At 34.3% G+C, this 23,415-nt stretch overlaps 1 protein-coding gene and 1 long non-coding RNA gene across 2 annotated transcripts in view; one reads left to right on the forward strand and one right to left on the reverse strand.

Moving 5' to 3' along the window:
* The first annotated feature begins 8,659 nt into the window (after nt 1-8,659).
* LOC107843429 lies at nt 8,660-18,076 on the forward strand. The gene is made up of 9 exons (XM_016687725.2): nt 8,660-8,870; nt 9,144-9,269; nt 9,375-9,501; nt 10,416-10,462; nt 15,591-16,049; nt 16,140-16,508; nt 16,735-16,887; nt 17,512-17,617; nt 17,858-18,076. The coding sequence occupies exons 3-6, from the start codon at nt 9,480-9,482 to the stop codon at nt 16,260-16,262; spliced, it is 651 nt and encodes a 216-aa protein (XP_016543211.1). The 5' UTR covers nt 8,660-8,870; nt 9,144-9,269; nt 9,375-9,479; the 3' UTR covers nt 16,263-16,508; nt 16,735-16,887; nt 17,512-17,617; nt 17,858-18,076.
* A 4,195-nt stretch (nt 18,077-22,271) lies between these two features.
* Nucleotides 22,272-23,415, reverse strand: part of LOC124888159 — a 6,612-nt gene continuing 5,468 nt past the window's right edge. The window contains exon 2 of the long non-coding RNA XR_007046272.1: nt 22,272-22,673. This is a non-coding gene — a long non-coding RNA (uncharacterized LOC124888159). The remainder of the gene's footprint in view (nt 22,674-23,415) is intronic.

A 23,415-nucleotide genomic window follows, 5' to 3' on the forward strand; every position in this document is an offset into this window, starting at 1 on the left:
ACCGCAACACGCCACTATCGCGGTGGCTCACTAGAATTTGACAAACGGGATTCTGAGGGTCACCGCGATGCGGTGCTATCGCGTTGTCCCACTAGTTGGGACTTAAAACTTCAGCGCGACACGCTGCTATTGCGGAGTTCCACTGAAAATTGACAAATGTCAAATAAACCCTCTCCGCAATGTGCCAAGCACTAAAAGGATGTTGTTTTACGACTAGGACTTAAATTAGCCATAACTTCTTACCCGGCTATCGGATTTGGGCGGATCTTAAATCATTGGAAAGCTAATTAAATTTTCCACATGATAAAGAGTTGAAATTAGGGAAATTCTATATGGTTTAAATGATACTCACTTAGGAAGTCATTTCTTAACCTTCTCGAGGCAAAATTAAGCTTAAGAAAAGTTCGGGATACTCAGTAAGAGACACGTTTTATCTTGTAAGGTAAAACAGACTCTCAAGCTTGCACTACAGTTGAAATAAATTTTTTTACTACATACCCCCTCCGTCCATAAATACTTGTTCATTTTTGACCTGACATATGACTTAAGAAACAATAAACAGATGGGTGATTTTACTATATCACCCTTTGAATATAATAAAATTTTTCTTTAAAAACTGCAATGAGTGATGTATTGTATCTAATACCAAAGGTAAAATAGGTAAAAATGAATAAGTTATCCATTGATTTTATAAACTAGACAGGTATTGTTGGACATCCTAAAATAAAAATGTGGACAAATAAAGATGGACGGATGAAATGCATAGGTGTCATTTAATTTCAAACCCCCACCAATTTTTTCAGTCAAAGAAGAAGGTAAGTGACTCCATTTACCTTGTAAGGTAAAATCATAATTTTACCTTGCATTTTATCATGTAACCGACGACGTTAACTTTTAATGGACAAGGTAAACATATGTGTTTACCCTGTCTGTTTTGAATTTGTTTTTTATTTTCATATGCAACTTTGAAATTTTGAATGAGAAAACTTGCCCTTTAGGCTCTGGAGTAAATAGATGCATCAAAATTGAACGAACACATAGAAAAAAAATTGCGCGAATATGTACAACGAATTTGAGCAAACACATACACCTATAAAATAGTCGTTATGAAACATATTTACAAAAAAATTATAACTACTAATAATATATATAATACAAACTATAGCTATTTATGAATCATAGTTACAAAAATGTTATACCTACTAATAATAATTATAATTCAAACTATAGCTATTTATGAAATAAAGAGTAAAACATCTAATACCCCTCTGAACTATGACCAAATTTGCTACGACACACTCCAACTTCACAAGGTCCTTTTACCCCTGAACTCAATTTTACTGTATTTTTGTCATCATTTTAGCTGATGTGACACCTTTTTAGCTGACATGATACTTTTGATATGGATCCTATTTTTATGTTATAAAGGTGTCATGTCAGCACAAAAGGGTGACAAAGTACGCTATTGAGTTCAGAAGGATAATAGGACTCATGTGAAGTTGGAGTGTGTCGTAACAACTTTGATCATAGTTCAAGGAGGTACTGGATGCTTATCTTTGAAACAAATAGCAACAACATACCCAGTATATTTTCACAAAATAACATTTGGGAAGGTTAAAATTTACACAATGCGTATTACCATCTTAACGATGATTGATGAGGCGGAAAGGTTATTTCCAAAAGAACCCAACTCTAAGACAAACATTTAGGGTGAAAATCACTTCCCTCCTTAACTTTACTTTAAAAATCAAACTCCCCCTCAACTTTAAACAATAAGCATTCAATCCCCCTCCTTTTTTTCTATTTGTCTTTTTAAATACCTATTTTACCCTTACACTCTTAATCTTTATTTTTCTTTACCTCTTTAAAATCATTATATTTTTTTATTTTTAATATATATAGTAAATTCCTTTAACTAAAAAAAAAATTATATTCTAGACAAAAAAGTGAAAAATATATATTAAGTATCTAAGTTAGTGACGTTTTAAATGAAATAAATGACCAGGATAAGAAAATTAATTTATTAATAATAATTAAAACTGTAATATCTATTTATACTAGTGAAAATGACAAATAAAGATAACTTTATAAACATATTTCAATGCATATAATATAATAACATATAGTAAAAATGGAGATATATTTTATAATAAATTAATTTTAAGTTTACTTTTATATATATATATATATATACACTAGTCAAGTGTACGTGCTTTGCACATGTGTCTCGTGTTGATAAGTATAATTATACATAAAGAAATAAAATTATAAAAAAATAGCAGTTGAGTTAAAATAAATATTGTATCTATTTAAAAGATATAATTTGACATTATAAGTGTTTCATCTTAATCAATAAAATTATTAGTATTTGGTTACGTCTTTCTACATAAAAGATTAATTTATTATTAGTTCCTCAAATGTAAATTAATAATATTTTTAATGATGTTTAAACAAGAAAAGATTAATAACATTGAAAATTAATAGTATTTTTAATTATGTTTAAATAAGGAAAAATTAATAATCAAATTTTAATGGGACACCTAAAATATTACAAAATAATTAAATAATAATTTAGTAATATGGTAAATGACAGTCTTGTCTATTATGGAGTCTTTTAATAAAGGGCAAAAAGTTCAAGTCACTTTTCTAAGGGTCTTCACACTTTTAATATATTATAGATATAGATATACATATGTACACACACTAGTTTCTCGACGCGTGAGATGCATGCGTGTGCCTAACTATGTTATACATGACTTTATAGAATAGTATGAAAATTATTAAAATAAAGCTTTAGTTAAATAATTATACACAAAAGAATAATATATATATATATATATATATTTATAATGAATCAACATAGATCATCGTTTAACTAATTTTTCAAAGTCACAATGATTAGATATCGTTTGAACATTTAAACGGAAAAAAATCAAAGTCTAATCAGATATAATGGTTTAACTAAAGAAAATTCAAATTTTTGGATACGGAAGAGTGCAAGGTGATTGGATTAACATTATTTAATCCTAAATTAATAATATAGTTGTAAGACCCCGCAAAATTCTAAGCTTGATTCAATCCTGTAAAAGCTAGAAAGGGGTCCAAGACTTAGAAAAATTCAGCTAAGTATTCATACTTAGAGTTATTTTAGCCTTCGTAAGTTGACGATCCTTTTTCACGACCCTCATGACCTTAAAGTAATGATTTTTAGGTTGAATCATGATCAAAAATGTCAGTAGGTGTTCTCGGACAAGTTTTGAATTTTTCAGACTTCATTTGAGGCATATTTGAAAGTCCAAACCATTGGATCGACGCGATCTCGATGCACCGCATCGCCCATCGCATCGATGAGCAATTTTTTCCCAGCTCCTAGTGCAAATTCCAGTGAGCTGATACAAACTCAAAGCGGTGCGTCGGTCAAAGCGTCGACCACATCGACGCGACACGTCGGTCTGCACGTCGCTGGGCACATTTTTCAGTAATTAAAACAATATCTTGAGGAATTTCAACTTTGTTCATCCTAAGTCAGAGGGTGGGAATCGTTCTCAGTTCCACCCGAAATCCTCAGTTCCAACTTCATCCTCAGCTAGTGCTCAAGTACTGACTAGGTGTTCTCTTAGCTCAGGAAGTTCATCAGCTTACCTGACTAGGTGTTCACTTAGTTGATTCAGTAGAAGGTAGTGTATAGGTGCAGAATAGTTCAGAATCATCCCTGATTTCTGAAGTGAAGGAAAAGCAGGATAGAGATCTCAACCTAGTTAAGATGAAAAAATCAGTTAGAGATTAGAAGATAGAGGTTTTCTCCCAAGGGAGACATGGTGTATTGCGTTGTCAGGGTCGGCTATGTGTGCCAGGTGTAGATAACCTGAGACAGCGGATTCTTGCAAAAGCGCATGGTGCGCATTACTCTATTTATCTAGGGGCCACTAAGATGTATCGTGATTTGCGGAAGATCTATTAGTGGAGTGGGATGAAAAGAGACATTGCAGAGTTTGTAGTCAACTGCTCAACATGTCAGCAGGTTAAGATCAAGCATCAGAGGTCTAGTGGGGCTATGCAGGAATTTAGTATTCCTACTTGGAAGTGGGAAGAGGCGAACATGGATTTTGTGATGGGTTTGCCTCGTACTCGTTATCAGTATGATTCAGTCTGGGTCATTGTTGATAGGATGACCAAATCAGCTTATTTCCTACCAGTCCATACCTCTTTTTCAGCCGAGGACTATGCCAAACTCAATGTCAGAGAGTTGGTCAGATTGCACGAAGTTTCGTTATCTATTATATCAGATAGAGGTACACAGTTCTCCTCTCATTTCTGGAAGGCGTTTCAGAAGGGTCTTGGAACCCAAGTTCACCTCAGTACAGCCTTTCACACTTAGACAGATGGTCAAGTAGAAAGGACCATTCAGACTTTAGAAGATATGATGCGAGCGTGTGCGATAGACTTTAAAGGTAGTTGGGATGACCACTTGCCTTTGATTGAGTTCGCATATCACAATAGCTATCATTACAACATTCAGATGGCTTTGTTTGAGGCACTCTATAGGAGGAGATATAGGTTCTCATTGGTTGGTTTAAAGTGGAAGAGGCTGCAGTGGTAGGACCTGACTTGGTGTTTGACACCTTAAAGAAGGTTCAGCTGATCAGGGAAAGGCTTAAGACAGCTCAGAGCTGACAGAAATCATATGCAGATATGTGGAGAAAGGATTTCAAGTTCAAGATTGGTGATTATGTGTATTTGAAGATCTCTCCTATGAAAGGAGTGAAGAGGTTTGGCAAGAAGGGTAAGCTCAGTCCCTGATTTGTCGGTCCTTACTAAATTCTCAACCATTTTGGAAAGGTAGCTTACGAGCTTCAGTCGCCTTCAGATTTAGCTTCAGTCCATCCAGTGTTCCATGTCTCCTTGCTAAATAAATGCATACGTGACCCAGCAGTTGTAGTCCCTGTGAGGGGTATAGATATTCAGAACAACCTCTCTTATAAGGAGATTCCAGTCGAAATCCTTGACTATCAGATTCACAGACTGTGGAACAGAGAAATCGCTCTAGTTAAATTTCTTTGGCGGAACCAGTAAGTTGAGGGAGCTACTTGAGAAGCAGAGGCAGATATATGGTCCAAGTATCCTCTCCTCTTCTCCGAAAACTCAGACTCAGCCCAAGTTAACAGTTTTTTCTTGAATTTACTCAGTTTCATGATCAGATTTTTCCATTATACACTTGGTACCAGTTACCGTTGCATATTCAGTTATGTCTTCATACATCAGATACGCATATTCAACATGAGAAACTCAGCTTATTAGCAATCCCAGTCATGCATTCATGAATTATGTTCAGCTATGTACTCATGCATCAGATATGCATGTTCAGTATGAAATTTCAGTTTATCAGTAATTTCAGTCATGAAATCATGCTTCAGTTGTACATATCTCGTATTTAAATTCAGTCTATCAGTATTCTCAGTTTAGTCAGTCTCATTCGAGGATGAATGTTCTCAAGGAAGAGATATTATAAGACCCCATAAAATCCTAAGCTTGATTCAGGCCTGTAAAAGCTAGTAAGGGATCCCAGACTTAGAAAAATTTAGCTAAGTGTCCATACTTAGAGTTATTTTAGCCTTCATAAGTTGGCGATCCTTTTTTACGACCCTTATGACCTTAAAGTAATGATTTTTAGGTTGAATCATCATCAGGAATGTCAGTAGGTGTTCTCGGACAAGTTTTAAATTTTTTGGACTTCGTTTGAAGGACGTTTGGAAGTCCAAACCAGTGGATCGACACGATCATGACGCGCCATATCGTCCATCGCGTCGATGATTATTTTTTCCCAGCTCCCAGTGCAAATTCCAGTGAGCCGACATGACTCAACGCGATGCATCAGCCATAGCGTCGACCCCATCAACGCGATGTGTCGGTTTGCACCTTGCTGGGCATATTTTTCAGTAATTAAAACAAAGTCCAGAGGTGTATTTGAGACATTTCTCCATTTTGAATTATCCCCTAAAACATGAAATTCAGCCCTCACAAAGCAAATTACACTCTTTTCTCTCAAAATCATTCAAGAACAAACCCTAGGGCTATCAACCCAAGATTCAAATCCCAAGGATTGCACCACCAATCTTCAAGAATTCAAGCATTGAGGCATGTCAAGTGTTCATCCAACGGTTTTCTTCTACCCTTGAAGTTCAAGAAACCCTTTTAACTACAAGTTCATGAGTTTGATGAATTTCATGATTGGGTCTGAATGTGTTCATGATTTCCATCTAAATAAAATTCTTAATCCATGATTAGTTGCAAGATTATATGAAATTATTTATTATATGTGTTTGCATCATGAGAATTCATGTTAAAACCTTTGAATTATGAATTTAGTATTTGAATTTGTAATGCCCCCATGTTGTTTAGTATTGTGTGCATGTACTATGCCCTCTAAGTATTTGGTGGATTGTTCATATAAGTTGAATAGTTAAATTCCATCATATTAGCATGTGTACAAGTTCATGTTATGTAAGCGTTTGTCAAAATGCTTCAATGAATGAATGGTGATCAAGTAATTAGTTATCATGTGTCAAGATTGTGCTATGTCTTATAGTATATGCTATCATGTCCTGGGGTATTTAATACCCAAAAATCTAGTTGTTTACCTAGAGCTATAGTAGCTACAGGATAGACTCGGTAATATCATGATCAGTAATTTAGTAATCAGTTCAGAACCTAGTAGAGTTCAGTTAGTTAATAGAATTCAGTAGTATTCCGTCAGTTAGCGAAATCCAAAGAACTAGTTCAGTTCAGCCAGACAGTATGAATCAGTAACAGTTCAGTTCAGCCTAGCACAATTTAGAATTCAGTCCAGTGTCTATTCAGTTGGGAGTAGGATTCAGCACCGAGTGAACCCAAGGATGGGGACTCACCTGCCAGCAGAGGGTATGATCCTTAGAAGCAATTCTTGTATTCCAGAACTACGTAGCCAGCTTAGGTTGAGACATCAACCTGCCAGTTGAAGGTTGATAAAGTGTCCTACTTGCCAGTTGAGGGTACCGCCATTCTCATTTAGAGCACATGCCAGATGAGGGTGACTCAGCTTGTCTTTACCCGTGGCACGGTACTGATACCCTTCCAACTGGGGTTACAGGTTGGACCCCAATCCATTCAGAAAGGGGCATATTGGTTAGATGATTACCTCTCACAATCTCAGTTTCAGTCTTCAGAATAGAACTCAGTTCAGTTCTACATATAGTCACTCAGTTAACAGTAATACAATATCAGTAAACTCAGATATCAGTAAACTAGTGATTCTGAACGTAGTATCCAGTGTTACCATGATACTAACATATGTTATTCAGTTAGTATTGTTCAGTAATACTAACATATGTTATCCAGTAATACTAACATATGTTATCCAGTAACATACTAACATACTAACATATATTACCATAATACTAACATATGTTATCCAGTAATACTAACATATGTTATTCAGTTAGTATTGTTCATGCATATGAACCCATGCATCTCAGCCTACCTCACTTAGCATACCAATACATTCAAAGTACTGACGCAAACATTTCTTTTGCGCTATGATTTCTTATATCATAGGTTCAGACGCATGGGCTCCTGATCATACTTAGCAGCCCGATCCATCAGCAGCAGACTAGTGATGAGTCCTCATTGTTCGAGGACAGATTTACTATTCCAGTATTTCAGTACTCAGTTTATTTCAGTAGTCGGAGTTAGTTAGGGACTTGTCCCATCAACTCCTTGTTAGACAGTAAATGCTTTTCAGACTAGAGTATTTACAAAAAGATGTTCAGTTTTGGTATTGATGTACCCTACTCAGTATTTATTTACAGTTTTGAACCTTATGGAAAGTTTTTGCCTAATTTTTGCATCATTACAGTATTATTATTCAGTTATTGCAGCAGGTACCAGTCATGGGTTAGCTTGTGGTCCCTCGGGATTATAAGCACCATGTAGCATCCGGGGTACAGACTCGGGGCGTTACAATAGTATTCCTTCTTTTAATTTGTTTGTCTCACTTTTTAGTCTATTTCAGGAAAGAATATCTCTTTTCTCTTTGACAACTCATTAATTCTAACTTTTCACATAATGTATTTAAAACTACAAAATTAAAAATTCTTCTTTATTAAATTAAAAAAAAAACAAATGAAACAAAGGTAGTAGCTGTTGTTTGGTTCTTCGTCAATTTTTGACATGATTAGAGAAAATATTATTGCGATCCTTGACTCCTATTAAAAAGTAAATCAATGTGTGATGTCACTTGTAAAAGCAATATAAATAAGTAAACAATGCAACAATTTAAAATGATACTATCTCTTTGTCAACTAATATTATGTGAATAAATACGAAAACATGTCAGTGCCTTGAATTTAGTATGATTTTACTAAACCTTTTCAAACTAATATTATCATATTTATCACCCTCAAATGAATATTTATATCCTGTTAATAAATACATATTCTTCTATTAAAATGAAATACCATTTTATCTAAAGATGAAGTGGTTAGGTTCAACAGAGTAAATTGCTATAGTAGTAATAATCAAAAGATTTGTTTTATAGTTTAAAATATCTAATAACTTAAAATAATTTATTATTTTTCATTGGTATTTCTACTATATAGAAGAGTGAGAGTGGGATGACCAAGGGCACGTTAATAAATAATCACAATATTGAGGGCAACTTTACCATTATGTGTGAATGATATTTATCCATCTCCATTTTCGACCGCAAAATCATTTCATTTCCACATAGCCGATGGTTTCTACCCATCTTCACTACATTTTTTCTTCAAAAAAATTTCAAAGAAATATCCAAATTTCTCAGCTCCGATTCTTCCTCCAAAGAAATTTATCTTCAGGTAATGTTTACTGTTTCAATTCTGTTTTTCCTATTTTTCTTCATGCTTTGTTTAGAGTACAAATTTGTGGGTTAAATTAGTTCGTTGCTGGATCTATGTTGGAAAAACTTTTTTGTCTTTATAGTAGTAATTTTTAAAATTGTTGTTCCCTTCAAAGTCTCAATTTTTTCCTTTTGTGGAGAAATTTTGCATCTGGGTTCAAATATTCTTGGGTTCTTTTTCAGATATGGAGTTTTTGTTATTTATTTGGTTAATCTTCTTGATGTTTTGCAGTATAACAATTGGGTACCTTGTCGACTGCTTAGAATTCTCGGAGGCGTTCGGCGTTGAAGCCAATGAATGCTGCGCCTAAGAGAAATGATTCAATAATTTCATCAACAGCTACCATCGTGGCTCTTGGTAAATGAAATTTTCAATATTTGTGTTTGCATGTGTTTTGTTTTCATAGTGTTGAAGGATGGAAAATGACTCTTGCATTATGTTTGCTTTTTGGTGAATTTGCAGAGGTAACAGAGAAAGTTGAGGCAGCAGACTTTGAGAAATTGGCTAAGGAGCTTCAAATTCCTTCTCCTCTTGAGATTATGGACAAAGCACTTGAGAAATTTGGGGATGACATTGCTATTGCGTTTAGGTACAAGTTATTATCCCTTGTTGTCCTTCAATTTTTGGTACCGTATGTTGTTTTCTTGTACCTCGACTATCGTATTGTGTTGTAGTTTATGTTCTGTTACTATGTGAGCTGAGGTCTATCAGAAACAACCTCTCTACCTCTGAGGTAGTGGTAAGGTTTGCGTATACTCTACACTCCTCAGACCCCACTTTGTGGGATTACACTATGTATGTTGTTGTTGTTGGTTCAATCCAAGAAGCTAAATGCTTCCCTTTGCTGGTGTTTAACTATGTATATGCACATATTTATGTTCAAAGGGTTTGATCTTTTTTTCGCCAGGTTTCTACTTTTTAGCAAAGGCCAGTTGTTTAATTTATTTTTATCCCTTGCTTGTTCAATCCAAGAAGCTAAACGCTTCCTTTTGTGGGTATTTAACTATGTATATGTACATGTTTATGTTCAAAGGTTCGATTTTTTTGCCAGGTTTCTACTTTTTAGCTTACCCCATTTGTTTAGTTACTTTTTTCTCTAGTTGTTTCAATCCAAGAAGCTAAAATGCTTCCTTTTGTGGGTATTTAACTATGTATATGTACATGTTTATGTTCAAAGGTTTGATTTACTTGCCATGTTTTTACTTTTTAGCATACCCCATTTGTTTAGTTACTTTTATCCCTTGTTGGTTCAATCCAAGAAGCTAAAATGCTTCCTTTTGTTTGTATTTAACTATTTACATGCACACTTTTATTTATGTTCAAGGTTGGATCTTTTTTGCCAGGTTTTGACTTCTTAGCATACTCCATTTGTTTAGTTTACTTTTATACCTTGTTGGTTCAGTCCCAGAAGCTAAAGAATGCTTCCTTTTGTGGGTATATAACTTTGTATATACATGCTTTTATGTTCAACGGTTTGATTTTTTTGGTCTGAATATTTTTCAGGAAGCAAAATATTGAGCAACAGAGAAAAAATTTACCAATTGCTGAAGGTATTATTTAGTTATTTAATTTGGATCCCTAAGCCTAATTTATATTCTTTCTTCTTTTTTGCTTTTTTATTTTTTCTTTTACCCAGTTCTGAGTATTTCAATGTGAGCTGTTTTCAGTTTACTGATTGCTTTATAATTAGCTTTTTGTTGGAAGTTGGCATTTTTAATTCAAGACTCAAGTAAATGTGTGGCCTGTGGGAAATTTAACTTTTCTGGCAGTTACAGCCTCTCTACCTTCCAAGGTATGGGTAAGGTCTTTGTACACACTACCCTCCTAGACCCCACTTGTAGGATTACACTGGGTATAGTATTGTCGTTGTTGAATCTGTTGAGAGGCTTATCCATGAATGCCTCCGACAATTACCTGAAAGCAGTAGGAAGCTCTTAACTTTTCCTATATTCTCATCCCTTCCCTCTGAGAAGCAAATAAAGGTTTTCATGTCTTCACCCCTGGGATATCGTAAGGTTGGTTTGTTTCTTTGGATAGCTTACTTCTTGAATTTCGACTTTGATGATTTACTTTTTTTGTCTATATCCGGGGTTGCATTTAGATGTATGTGTAAAACATGAATTAAATGAAATTCATTGAATTGTTCATAACATAATAATTGTGGATGATATCCTCTGTCTTGAAGGGGAGCCTTGAAGTAACTGGTAAAGTTGTTGCGATGTGACCTGGAGGTCACGAGTTCACACTGTGAAAACAACCTCTTGTAGGGCTGCGTACAACAAACCCATGTGGTCCGGTCCTTCCTGGGACCCTGCTCATAGCAGGAGGTTTAATTGCACCAAGATGACCCTTTTTATCATCTGTTGGAAAAAAAATACTCAACTTTGAAATCATCTTGCATCTATATGTCTGAAAGATCAAAATTGAGTTGTAGTTTTAAAGGGATAAGCCACTTGCCAAAATATTGTCTCTACTGAACTGAAATTATGCTTGAAAACAAGGTTCATGCATTCCATTTCAAGAAACTTTAATATGCTTTTACTGATATTCCACCGATTGTTTTGGGACTTTTTTTTTTAATAACCTTGATTTATGAATTCCTACCATTACTTTTAAATTAACATAGTACATATGAGTATCATTGTCCTGGAAACATCCGCGTTTCACATAGATGCCATGGTTTGACTTGTATGCTTATATCGAACGGGTTTCACATTGGTGTGTGTGGGTATTTCGTGTGGATTCTTCAAGAACACCACAAAAACTGCAAGTGCCCTTGCTGCGGTGCCGGATGCTTGCACTTGTATTAGAGTCCGTATATCATATAGTAAGGGGATATATATGTCAGTTGGAGATAAACGTGTGGGTCAATTTTTTTCTCCAGGATAGGAGCATATGGGTGGGTCACTTCAGTCATTAGTGTTTCTGATATTTTCTTTGTTTGGTTGAGTTTTTCCGGTGCATGCCTTTGTGTACTAATTTTATATACTTCTATCTACTCAATATAAATATATGAAATTAATACCTGACAAAAAGAAGCATTCATTTAGTTATCTCCATCATTAGGGAAATAAAGTTTGGTTATATGCTGGCTTTTAGCCTTGTACTTGTTGCAATATGGGCTTAGCATTGTGAATGTGCATTTTTCTTATTTGGCTGTGTTTAATAATAATGCTAACACGTTCTTGATCCAATTTCTCTGGTATGCTTGACATGAAGTTTTCAAGGCTAAAAATTTGCTATTTGTTCTGAGTGGGAATACACTGGGTTTGTTGTTGTTGTTCTGAGTGCGCAAGCTATGTTCACTAAAACCAGATTATAATTCTTTCATTTGGAGTTTAGGTGATTTTGGCAATGAATATTGCTGAGACATCTGTGACAATACCTGGAATTAGGTATGTTGTTGATCCTGGACTGGTGAAAGCACGAACGTATGATCCTAAGATGGGAGTTGATTCATTGATAATTGTCACAACATCTAAAGCGTAAGCTCTGCAAAGGAGGTAGGGTGCTTGCAAATGCATTTAAATCTCAATACACATTGATAGATTGATTAAATCACCTTCTTTCCTCATCTAACTTTAGTCAGAAACACTTTTTGTCCCGCTTTTATAAAATATATGGTGGTGGTTTGAACTATAATCCCTTCTTACTTTGCATTGTTCAAGGAAGCGCATATACCAATAAGGCCTCACATGCGTGTCATGTTCATATTTGACATATGGGATAGGCTAAGTATATGTACCGGGATGTACTTATTCTTCAATTTTTTTCTTACCTTGGATCTGTATCTATCAATAAGGTACAGATATCGTTCAACCGACCAACAAAATATTGATGAGATCAACATAGGAATAGGAGGATTGTTATTGTAAGCGTATTTTTCTTTTCGAAGCAAAAGAACTGTATTGGAGGATTCTTTCCATCTGCCTAATATTTGGTGGGCAGAGTTATCCCGTATTTGTATTGGTGGGAAGTAAGAGGTATCCGGTGGAATAATCCAGGTGCTTGATAAAAAAGTGACAAAAAATTTCTGGGTGTAGCCTCTGGAAGTAAAACCCATGGTAGGATGGTGATCGAGAAGTTGAACCAATGCAGTGGGATTATTTATACAGGAGTGAAATGGATAACGAACCTTTGCTCTATTTTGGTTATATTGTTTGTTAAATATCAAATCAAGGGTTAATTTCTTGAATTTTTATAGTGGACGTGCAGGACGTGATGGACCTGGGAAATGCTATCGTTTGTATCAAGAAAGTTTCTTTGAGAAACTTACAGATTCTACATTACCTGAGATTAAGAGATGTGACCTCTCGAATGTTGTATTGTAGCTCAAGGCTCTAGGCATTGATGATGTCATTAACTTTGACTTCATTGAAAAACCAGATAGGTGATTACCCCAGATAGTGAGACAAGTTTTTCAATGCATTTTGCAAGTATATTTGGCTATCAGTATATATGCTCCCTTTTCTTTGAATCCTTAATCCCCAATTTTGTCCTATAGTCTGGTACTAATATTTCTTTTACTTCATTTGTCTGGCTTAAGTTTGTTTGGCACGTGCTTAACCATTGAATTGGCATCTATCTCTAGTGTGGTGGTACTATATCATTTCACTACACATATGTTACTTAATTTTGCCATTCTTTATGTATAAAACCATTTCATGTTCTGTTAATTAATGAAGCGCAAGGGAGAACATCCGTCCTATTGGTATAACTGGAAACCGGCATTTTCCCTGTGAAACTATTTGAAGCATCATCAGCATCGTCAAAATCTACTCTATTTTGCTGGAAAATCCTTGCTTTTCTTATAAAGCTGTCTTATGAAATACCCCTCTACTAAGTGATCCCACTGTTCATATGAAGAGAAAATTATACTCCCTCTGTTTCAAAATGAATGACCTACTTTGACTTGGCACAAAGTTTAAGAAAATAAAGACGACTTTTGAATCTGTGACCTTAAAAAGTTGTGTCAAATGTACCAAAATGCTCTTTAATCTTGTGGTCCTAAACATGCCATGTGGAAAGTTGAAATTAAAGTATTGCCAAAAAAGGAACGGGGTCATTCTTTTTGAAACGGACTAAAAAGGTAAGTAGGTCATTCTTTTTGAAACGGAGGGAGTAGTAATTAACTCGACAACAGCCTATCATTTGTGCTGTCCCTTTCTTATGGCTCAAGCTGACCAAAACACTCCGTCATAGAGAACAACAGTTGGAAAGAGGCTTTTTGTTACACCCGTTACCCCTCATTGTGCAATTGTGACCTCTATGGTAGCAAAATTGATGGTTACCAGAGCAGATTTAAATTTTACTTTTACACACTAATAAAAAACAGGATCTGTTTTGCACTTGCTATGTCCCGCAGATGTGTCTGTAATTGTGGTAGTTGCATATTGTAAAAGTAAATTTGCTGAACTGATGAGCAAATCAGTTGTCCCTATTTCGTTTTGATGTTTTTGTAATTTATCTGTTAATTTATTGTTTTCGGGGGTGAAGTGGGCTGCAAGAGTGAATATTCATTACTAATAAACATCATTATGAAGTCTTTGCTTTCCTTCTTTCAAGAAAGACTTGCTTTTTCCTTCTAGAGCATTAACATATACATGAACTCTTGTTTAAGAAGTCTAGAGAAAAAAGAAAATCAGAACCATGACTTGGTTAGGTGTTTTTTTTGTGGGTGTATACTTTTTCCCAAATTCGTCCTCTTCTGGGGTTCTGATATACCTGGGAGACATGCAATGTTCTGAGTGTGCACAGATGAGTCAGCTACAGGGAATTGTAGCATAAATTAATCTTGAGTTGCTGAATGATTGTATGATTTGTGTACATGCCTACTTGAGTCCTTGAAGTGATGAACTGGTCATAGAAGTGCGAGAGATGTTGAAGTAGGTAAAGTGAGAAGGGATGATAGAAGCTGTGACCCTATATTTTCTATAAATATCTAAAATTTTACCAGTCCTCTACTCTGTGCTAAAAAAAGCTGATAGTAGTAGAAGTCGTTACCCTTCGTGAGCAAAGAAAAACTTGACGAAGTTCCTCTGTGAAATAGAGTGTAATATTATGAATAGGTTGTCTGATCCAGTTTGCTTGTCTTTGCTGATCTTGAAAGAGGCTTAGCTCTGTATAATGAGGTGGTTTTATTGATTCATATGGATCGTATTAGCTTATTTTGCAATAGTAACCTGTTGCTCTCTCATTGCCACCCATAGGGTATTCTGGTGCTGCCTCAGTAAGGCCTCATCTCTTTTACTTTCCTTTTTCTAGGTCAACACCACAATATCGCATTGTCTTATCGTCTTTATTAAATAGTTTTATTGCTTGGGCTGTACTGGATCACTTTCTCTTTTATATCTTCTTTTGGTGGAAAGATATATTCTTGACGATTTTCTGTACATATCCTTGACATAATGAGTCAAGGATCTATTAAAAACAACTTCTCTTCCCCACAAAGGTGGGAATAAGGTTTGCATACATCTTAACCTCCCTAGATCCCACTTGTGGGCACACTGGGTATGTTGTTACTGCTGTATATCCAAATCTTGTTCTCTTTTTCCCTTTATCCGCACACAACATGGGTTTTGCGAAAATGTAGTTAAAGCAACTTCTCCCTTGGCTTATTCAATTTCTTTTCCTTAAGAATAATTTTTTACGTGATTCTTGGATTGATGTTATTGTTAGGTTGACACAGTGGCATACCAGTTATCGATGTTGAAAGACATGTTTCTAAATGGGATGAACGTCTTATCACTTTTCTCTAGGATTGGCGGTGCTGCAGCTGCTCTTCACCGTCTGGGGATTCGACTGAATAATGTGGTCTCTGTGGAAATATCTGAAGTCAACAGGAACATTGTGAGAAGCTGGTGGGAGCAAACCAATCAGAGAGAGAATCTCATAGATTTTGATAATTTGCAGCAGTTGAGAGAACTTGCTGGTGCTTTTGCTGGAGGAGATATAGGTGCAGCAACAACAGGTGTAGTGGGAGCAGCAGCTGGAGCAGATGCTGGCGTAACAGGAACAGCTGTAGGTGGAGCCAAGGCTGGTGCTGTAGCTGGAGCAGGTAATATTTTATACCACCAGAAGCTCCAGTCAGTAATATTTTATACCATCAGAAGCTCCAGTCAGTACTGGTACTTACAGGTATGTATTGTTATCTTTTAATCTCTGGCTTAATTAACATTCACTAATGAAAACAACCTTAATGTAACGTGTAGTACATAAAATTTGCAGAGGATGAGAGAGATCCATACAAATACCCAATCAAGGCCAATATCAGATCAGCCTTATGCTGGCTTGTTCATGGTTGTCAGCCAGGAGAGGCCATGGCACACGAGTACAAGACCTGGACAGTGATGAGATTGACGGGCACGATGAATCACTATGCCCTGTTGATTATGAGACAGAAGGGAGAATACTAATGCTTGATGTAATGAAACTTCACATTAAGTAATGGTAAAAGTAGTATGTCAAATGTCTTCAAGCAGGGATGGATATTTTATGTGGGCAGACCATCGAATCAGCTCATACAAAGGCACCAGAGGAGGAATAGCTATCTCTATCAGCACTTGTGACGACCATCAAAATTCTGGAGATACAACGGTTAGTAATTGTAAATATTTATTCTTGTACTGACTTTCAAATGTCTGAACAAATTAAAAACTCTTGCAAACACCAAACTGTAAGTGAACTAACACGGCTAAGCTAAAGGCCTTTTATTTCTATTGTGTTGTGTTACGTGCTTAGCAACATGGATTCGAGGGATTATAGATATCGTTCACTTTGAACACTTTCAATCATCAATATGTCGTACCTTCTATTCCTGCAGGCTTTCACAGGCGTTCCAACGGGTGCGGTGACTTATAGTCTCATCCAAACATTGGAGCAAGAGACTAAATTGGCGTATGGAAGCTTACTCATGAGTATGCAGAATAAGATTCATGAAGCACAGACTTAGCTCTTCATGAAAAAAGTAAAAAAGGTAAGGAAAAGTTACTTGCAGTTTATTACAACTTCCCTTTTCTTGATTTCTAAGATTAATATTAGTCTGTTTTGTGAAAATCTATTGTCTCTTTGCTGGAATGCAATGTGTCATTTCTTTGAGGATAATATGAAATATAGCTTTTGATACTTTCCATGTAATCTTGAGCTTTGGTTGTTTTCATTTATCATATGAGATTTTTTCCCTACATCTCTGTTAAGATGTTTATCATATGAGATCTCAAATTGAGATATCAACATTTTTATGCTTGTATAGCATGAACCTTTTTGTTGGAAAAGTTAAATTATTTTGGTGATGTAACCATGGATTACATAAGTGAACATTTCAGTGTGGTCATGTTTTTAGTCGATCTATGTAATGAGTTTAGACTCTGGTAAATTTGCAACTTTAGATCCCTTCAAACTTTTGCCTTGGGGAAAGGCTGTATAAATTTTTGTCTTTACCAGACTTACTAGCATATGATAAGGCACCCTTGCAGTTGTTGCATGGAAGAACTGCGACTGGGAAAATTATTGGCTTGCAATTACTTGTCCTTTAAATGAGTCTTTGTTTCAAATTGACGTTTGCGGACACTGACAACACTGATATTGGGTCTTTTCACAGGTGGTTGTTTTTGGCTTTGACATTTGATTTTCATCATAGGCGTGTTAACATCTATATGTGTCAATGGTATCAACATTTCACAACAATCCAACTACTTTACCAATAGGTATGTAAATGTTTATCCAACATTTTTAAACCAATGAGATACGTACGGTGTTACGAATGATACCTACAATGTAATTCTTTCAATTTTGTATATGAATATTCAGTCCGATACCATAACAGCTTAGGTTATTGAAACTTTTATTCAAATAGCTATTGTGTTTGTCTACATTGAATAAAGATTTGTTTTATCAACATACTTTGAACTTCTTAACTAATTTAATCTTTAAATCTAATTTAACAGGTGTTTCATTGTGAGCTCGGGAGATTGATCACAGCAACAACTGCATCCGCTATTGTAGAATTTATAAATATTATCTCTAGCAATGTAAATAGCCAACAATCACTATAATATGTAAATATGAGCATCTGGTAGTCTGTTATTTCCATGATTGTGTAATACATACATTTGAACTCATTTTCATCAATTGATCCAATCAAACGGAATAGTCTATTGCTGTTATATCTTTGTTTTATTCTACTATACGCGTTGGGCCGTGCACCTATCTAGTAATTTTATAAAAAGAGCTATCTGGCGAATATAGACATGTCACCTTTTGAGGGCGCTCTATGGACCCAAGTGCTGGATTATAGTAATCCAAATAAAACTGTTAGAAGAATGTAAAAACATTCATTAGATGCAATACCTATTAAATAGGTATAGAAAAGAATTAACATTATTTTTATTGTTATTATTTATTTTATTATTATTATTATTAGAAGAGTGAGTTGGAGGACGATCAATGGTAAAATTGTTATTTCATAAATATTTTAGAATATTTTTTTCTATTAGATAGTCTTAAAAGTTGGTTATAAAATTCAAAATGATAAAATAGCCAAAGATCTTTTCCAAATGCCATGTGTTTCCTAATTTTGTGGTTTAAATTGGACCTCATATTTTTTCAAGCATAATTTTTCAAAAAATATATTTTGTATATTAAAAACCTATTTTAACGAGACATTATCTAAATTTTAATTCTTTTTTAGAATGTGAAATTTTTACTTTTATTTTAATAGAATAAAAATATCTAAAAAAGAATGTAACTATGTTATCATATACTTATAAAATTTTCATAAAAGAATATGAAATTTAACTCTAAACAAAAACGTACAAGATATTCAAATGATTTGAGATTGAGTTTGTGCACAAATCAGATCAGCTTGATTTTTGAACCGATTCAAATTAATTTTTAATGACAAAAAAAAACTAAATCTATTTTTCTAAATGTCAATCCTATCCCAAAGTTGTATATTATCTCATGTGGATCCCATTGTTTCCTTCACAATTTTCTATAAATATTTTATGTTGGTTTTAATAAACAATACTCATTTTTATTTCTTTTTATAAGTAGTGAAATTTCACTTTTATTTTATTCAAATGAAATGTCGACAGGCAAATAGAATTGAATTTTTTCTTTGCACATTTAGTTATAGTACGTAAATTATTTTGATAGAGTAATAAGGAAATAAAAAATATATTACTCCCTTCGTTTTAAAAAGAATGCTCTATTTTAACTTGATACGAAATAAGAAAATAAAGAAAACTTTTGTATCTTGTAGTTATAAATTAAAGTTATGTCAAATGTATTAAAATATCATTTATCTTGTGGTTTTAAACATAACACGTGGAAAGTTGAATTAAAGTATTGCCAAAAAATAAAATAAATGGTAACATCAAACATTCTACTCATATAGTCCCATGAGTTTTCCAGCTTGACTTTACCAAAGTGTGTCTACAGGGTAGTAAAAAGTATGTCAGTTATGTTTTTTTTTGTATATAAAGAAACGGTCTTTTCGCATCATATTTGCACCGACATCTGCTCCTCCATAGTTCCCAACAGATAAAAGGTGAAAGCACTCTGCTAATGTACGCGGCCACTGGATTGATCACTCTTTTAGTCCACCATTTTTGCAAAAGGCTTTTTAGGTTGATGTTGGTATATTCAATCCCAAGAGATCCTGCAAAGTACCTCCATATACTCTTTGCATGGTCACCTGCATAGAAAATATGTTCTGCATTTTCTAGGGCAGTGACATTGTTAGGATTATTACAACAATAACATTTAGGAGAAATAGTAATCCCTAATCTAGACACTTTAGCATCTGTTGGGAGTCATCACCCTTTTGCCTAATGACACTCCAGGCAGACGCAACTGTGAACTTTCCTGTGATAGTAGGGCACCATATAGGCATATCTTGATCCTCACTATTTAGTGTTACCCCCATCTTGTATATTTTAGCTTTGAATAGTTCGGTATCTGGTATTGGATCAAATTCCAATCCCAGATACCATTTTAGAGAACCTCCTTAATTTGGATATTGGGAGCATAACTTTCTGTACGCAGAAATTTGTAGAGAGACCCTACAGTAGATCAATTATCATACCAGAAGCTCAGATCACCTTTGCCCACAATCCATTTAATCATATCTTCAGCTTTATCTCTGATATCACACATATGTTTCCACCAGGTAGACTGACCTTTCTTCCAGCTGACCATATTTGGGTGTCTTCCATGTTAGTATTTATGAGTAACAAAGTTCGACAAAAGCGAGTTGTTGGTTCGAAGTCTCCATTATTATTTAAAGGAGAAAGCGCAACAAGTTCACCAATTCTCCTGAAATTTATGCCTCTTTCCTCAATAGGAAGACACAGAGCTTGCCAGGATACCCAGTGGTGTTTACCACCCTTTTTCTTTCTGGACCAGAAAAATTTAGCCAAGTATTTTTCAATGCTATCAAACGTACCTTTAGGGGGCTGGAGTGCTGCAAGAAGATGAGTTGGAAGAGCTAAAAGGACATGTTTAACAAGCACCGCTCTTCCTACGGTACTAAGAAATTTATTGTACCAACCCTTAATCTTGTTAATGATGTTGCAGACTAAATCATTAAAATGACAGATCTTTTTTTTTCCACTGATCAAAGGGCATCTCAGGTATTTAATAGGAAATTCTTGGTGATTCATACCTGTGATGAGTCTCAACTTAGTAATGAATCTTTGGGTAGCATTCTTGGCCACAGTGAAGCAACTTTTATTTTTGTTAATGAGCTGACCCGAATTTTCTCATAAGTGTGGAGAGTTCTTAGGAACATCTCTAACAGCCGTTTACTGCCTTTACAAAACAGAATAGTATCATCCGCAAAAGAGAGATAGTTCACATGAGGGGCATCTCAATTCATATAATAACTTATATAACCTCTCCTGCTAGGTAAATTATTAAGCATTGTAGAGAGTAGTTCAGAAGAAATTACAAAAAGAGAAGGACAGAGGGGATCACCTTGTCGAAGACCTTTACCCAATTTAAAGAACCCATGTCTTCCTCCATTCACAATGATAGAATACTAGTTATTAGATATATATACCTGAAGATGAGGTCGATCCAAATTTCACAAAAACCCATTTTTCTTAATACCATACAGAGATAAGTCCAAGAGACTCTATTATATGCCTTGGCCATATCCAACTTAATGACCACATTACCACCCCTGTTGGGTTTCTTGATGTCATTGATTAATTCCTGAGCTAGAAGGATGTTTTCAGAAATTGACCTTCCTTTAATAAAACCAGCTTGATTGCTATACCTATCTGGTCTAGGAGCACTATCCGGGTCAATAGCGAAGACAACTTCTTTCACTTCTTGCATTGTTGGGCTAGCAATAAACATTTCATTGTCCTCGTTTGTAACCTTATTCTCCAAATGTCTAGTGGCCTCTAGGTCTTGTCTTTGATGGCTTGCCGAGAAAATTTTCTGAAAGTACTCCACCATAATAGCTTCAGCTATAGCCTCATTCCTTTCTATCCATTAATGTTGTTCATCCATAATCTTGTTGATAGTGAGTCTTTTTTCTTCTATTTTTCAATACTCCATGGTTAATTCACCGAGCTTAGGCCTATTAGCCAATAGCAGATTCAGTTATAGCCTCATTCCCTTTTGTTAATTCTTTTGATTCTATTTATTTGAGCTGGTAAATTTCATCATCAGTAGACAATTCACTTAAAAAGAAATTTCTTACTTACTATATTAAATCGGTCTCTTATTTTTAACATATATAAAACAAGATATAAAGGTACTCCTTTAACATTATGATTCATTAGACGTTCATCCAGTAGATCCTTATTTTCGTTTGTTAAACACCTATAAAATAAATTTAAATATATTTAAAATCAATTTATGTATGGATTAGTATCCTTTATTGCTTCATATGATTCTATATAAAATATTAATAAATAGATATTTATAAGTTTATTTATTCTCTTATCTAATTTTTAAATAAAGTAGAAAAAGAAAACATTACAATCAGTTGCTAATCTAAGAGAATGTGTTTGACATGATGTTATGTTAAACTAAGCATTAGAGTATATGATATTTTAATATTAATTATGAAACCTTAGAAAATTGTAAGCTATTATTTAATTTTATAAAAATGAAAAGTTGTATTTTATTACAGTGTGATTTCTACTTACATTCCCTATTATGTTTATTGAAAAATATTAATGATCATTTTTTGTGAAAAATTAATTAAATAACTATAAATATATTTAAAATTATAATATTGGACCGTTACAGGCTCTACATAATCTAGTATTCAAATAAAAGTTCGTCTCAATGCTAACTTCAAACTTTAAATTAGTTCCAAACAAACATCAAAGTTAAAGTTGGTACTAAAAAAATATCAAATTTTAAATTTCTTTCTAAGCAAACACTACATGGCTTTATAGTTCACTCCAAGCAAACATCAAACTTACAAGTAATGTTAAGCGTCTCATCCTTGATGCTTTTCATGTTTTTCGTCTAATCAATTAATGTATAGAAACTTAAAAATAATCAAAAGTAAACCAAAAAACTAAGAACTAATATTGGTGAGGCCTTTTGAATCAACTCTCATTGCTAATACCAACATGGATTGTAGTAGGATGATTGTGATTCCTCCACGCGCTCAATCATAAGTTTCGACTTCGAGCCGTCGGAATGAAAAAAATCATGTTGGGAGCACTGCCAGTAGCTATGGGGATTTGAAACGTCCAAATCTGAATTAGTTGAGCTTCAATATGGATACCAAACCTGGGTGAAAAATAAAAAATCTCATCGTTCTGTAAAAAGGAAAGAATTCTTTCTTATCATAAGTAATAAGTAGTGCAACTTATTCGTTTGTAGTACAACTTATTCGTTTGTATAGTTAAGTTTATACATGAATTCAATCATGAATAGGTCTTGAACATGCATGTAGATCCAAACGAATGAAATTAATGCAATGTGGAATACTGATATCAAACTTGTTAAATGACTAAATTTATAAAGTTGGGTGTAGCTGCAAAACAAAAACACAAACTATTAATTAATCTTTCTAATCAAGGCTAAACTCATTCCTTGTGATGAAGTTCAAAACTGAACTCTAGTAATATTAAACTCGAATTTGTTTAACAACATTTATAGTTTACACCCAAAAAAGAACAAAATAAGAATGCAGAGAAATTATAACAGAAATAATAGATAAGACTTGAATTTTTCATTATGACATGGGAAAATTAAATTAATGTCTTCCTTCATGATTATTAACTCATGGCATGCAATATGATGGGTAGAAATTTGTTAGTAATAATTCAATTTGAAGGAAAACAAAAAAAAATTGTAAAGCGAAAGTGTCAAGAATCAAAGCCGAAGAAACAATTCTCTGACAAATTTTCCTGCACTTTTAGATAATAAAGTAGCAAAAACAACTATAAATGCCAAATATATATGACCCTTATATAAAAAACTTACTACAATTAATAGCCAATGAATGATAAGAAGTTCCAACAGATAA

Source organism: Capsicum annuum, chromosome 10 (genome assembly GCF_002878395.1).
Source record: "Capsicum annuum cultivar UCD-10X-F1 chromosome 10, UCD10Xv1.1, whole genome shotgun sequence".
NCBI classification, from domain to species: Eukaryota; Viridiplantae; Streptophyta; class Magnoliopsida; order Solanales; family Solanaceae; genus Capsicum; species Capsicum annuum.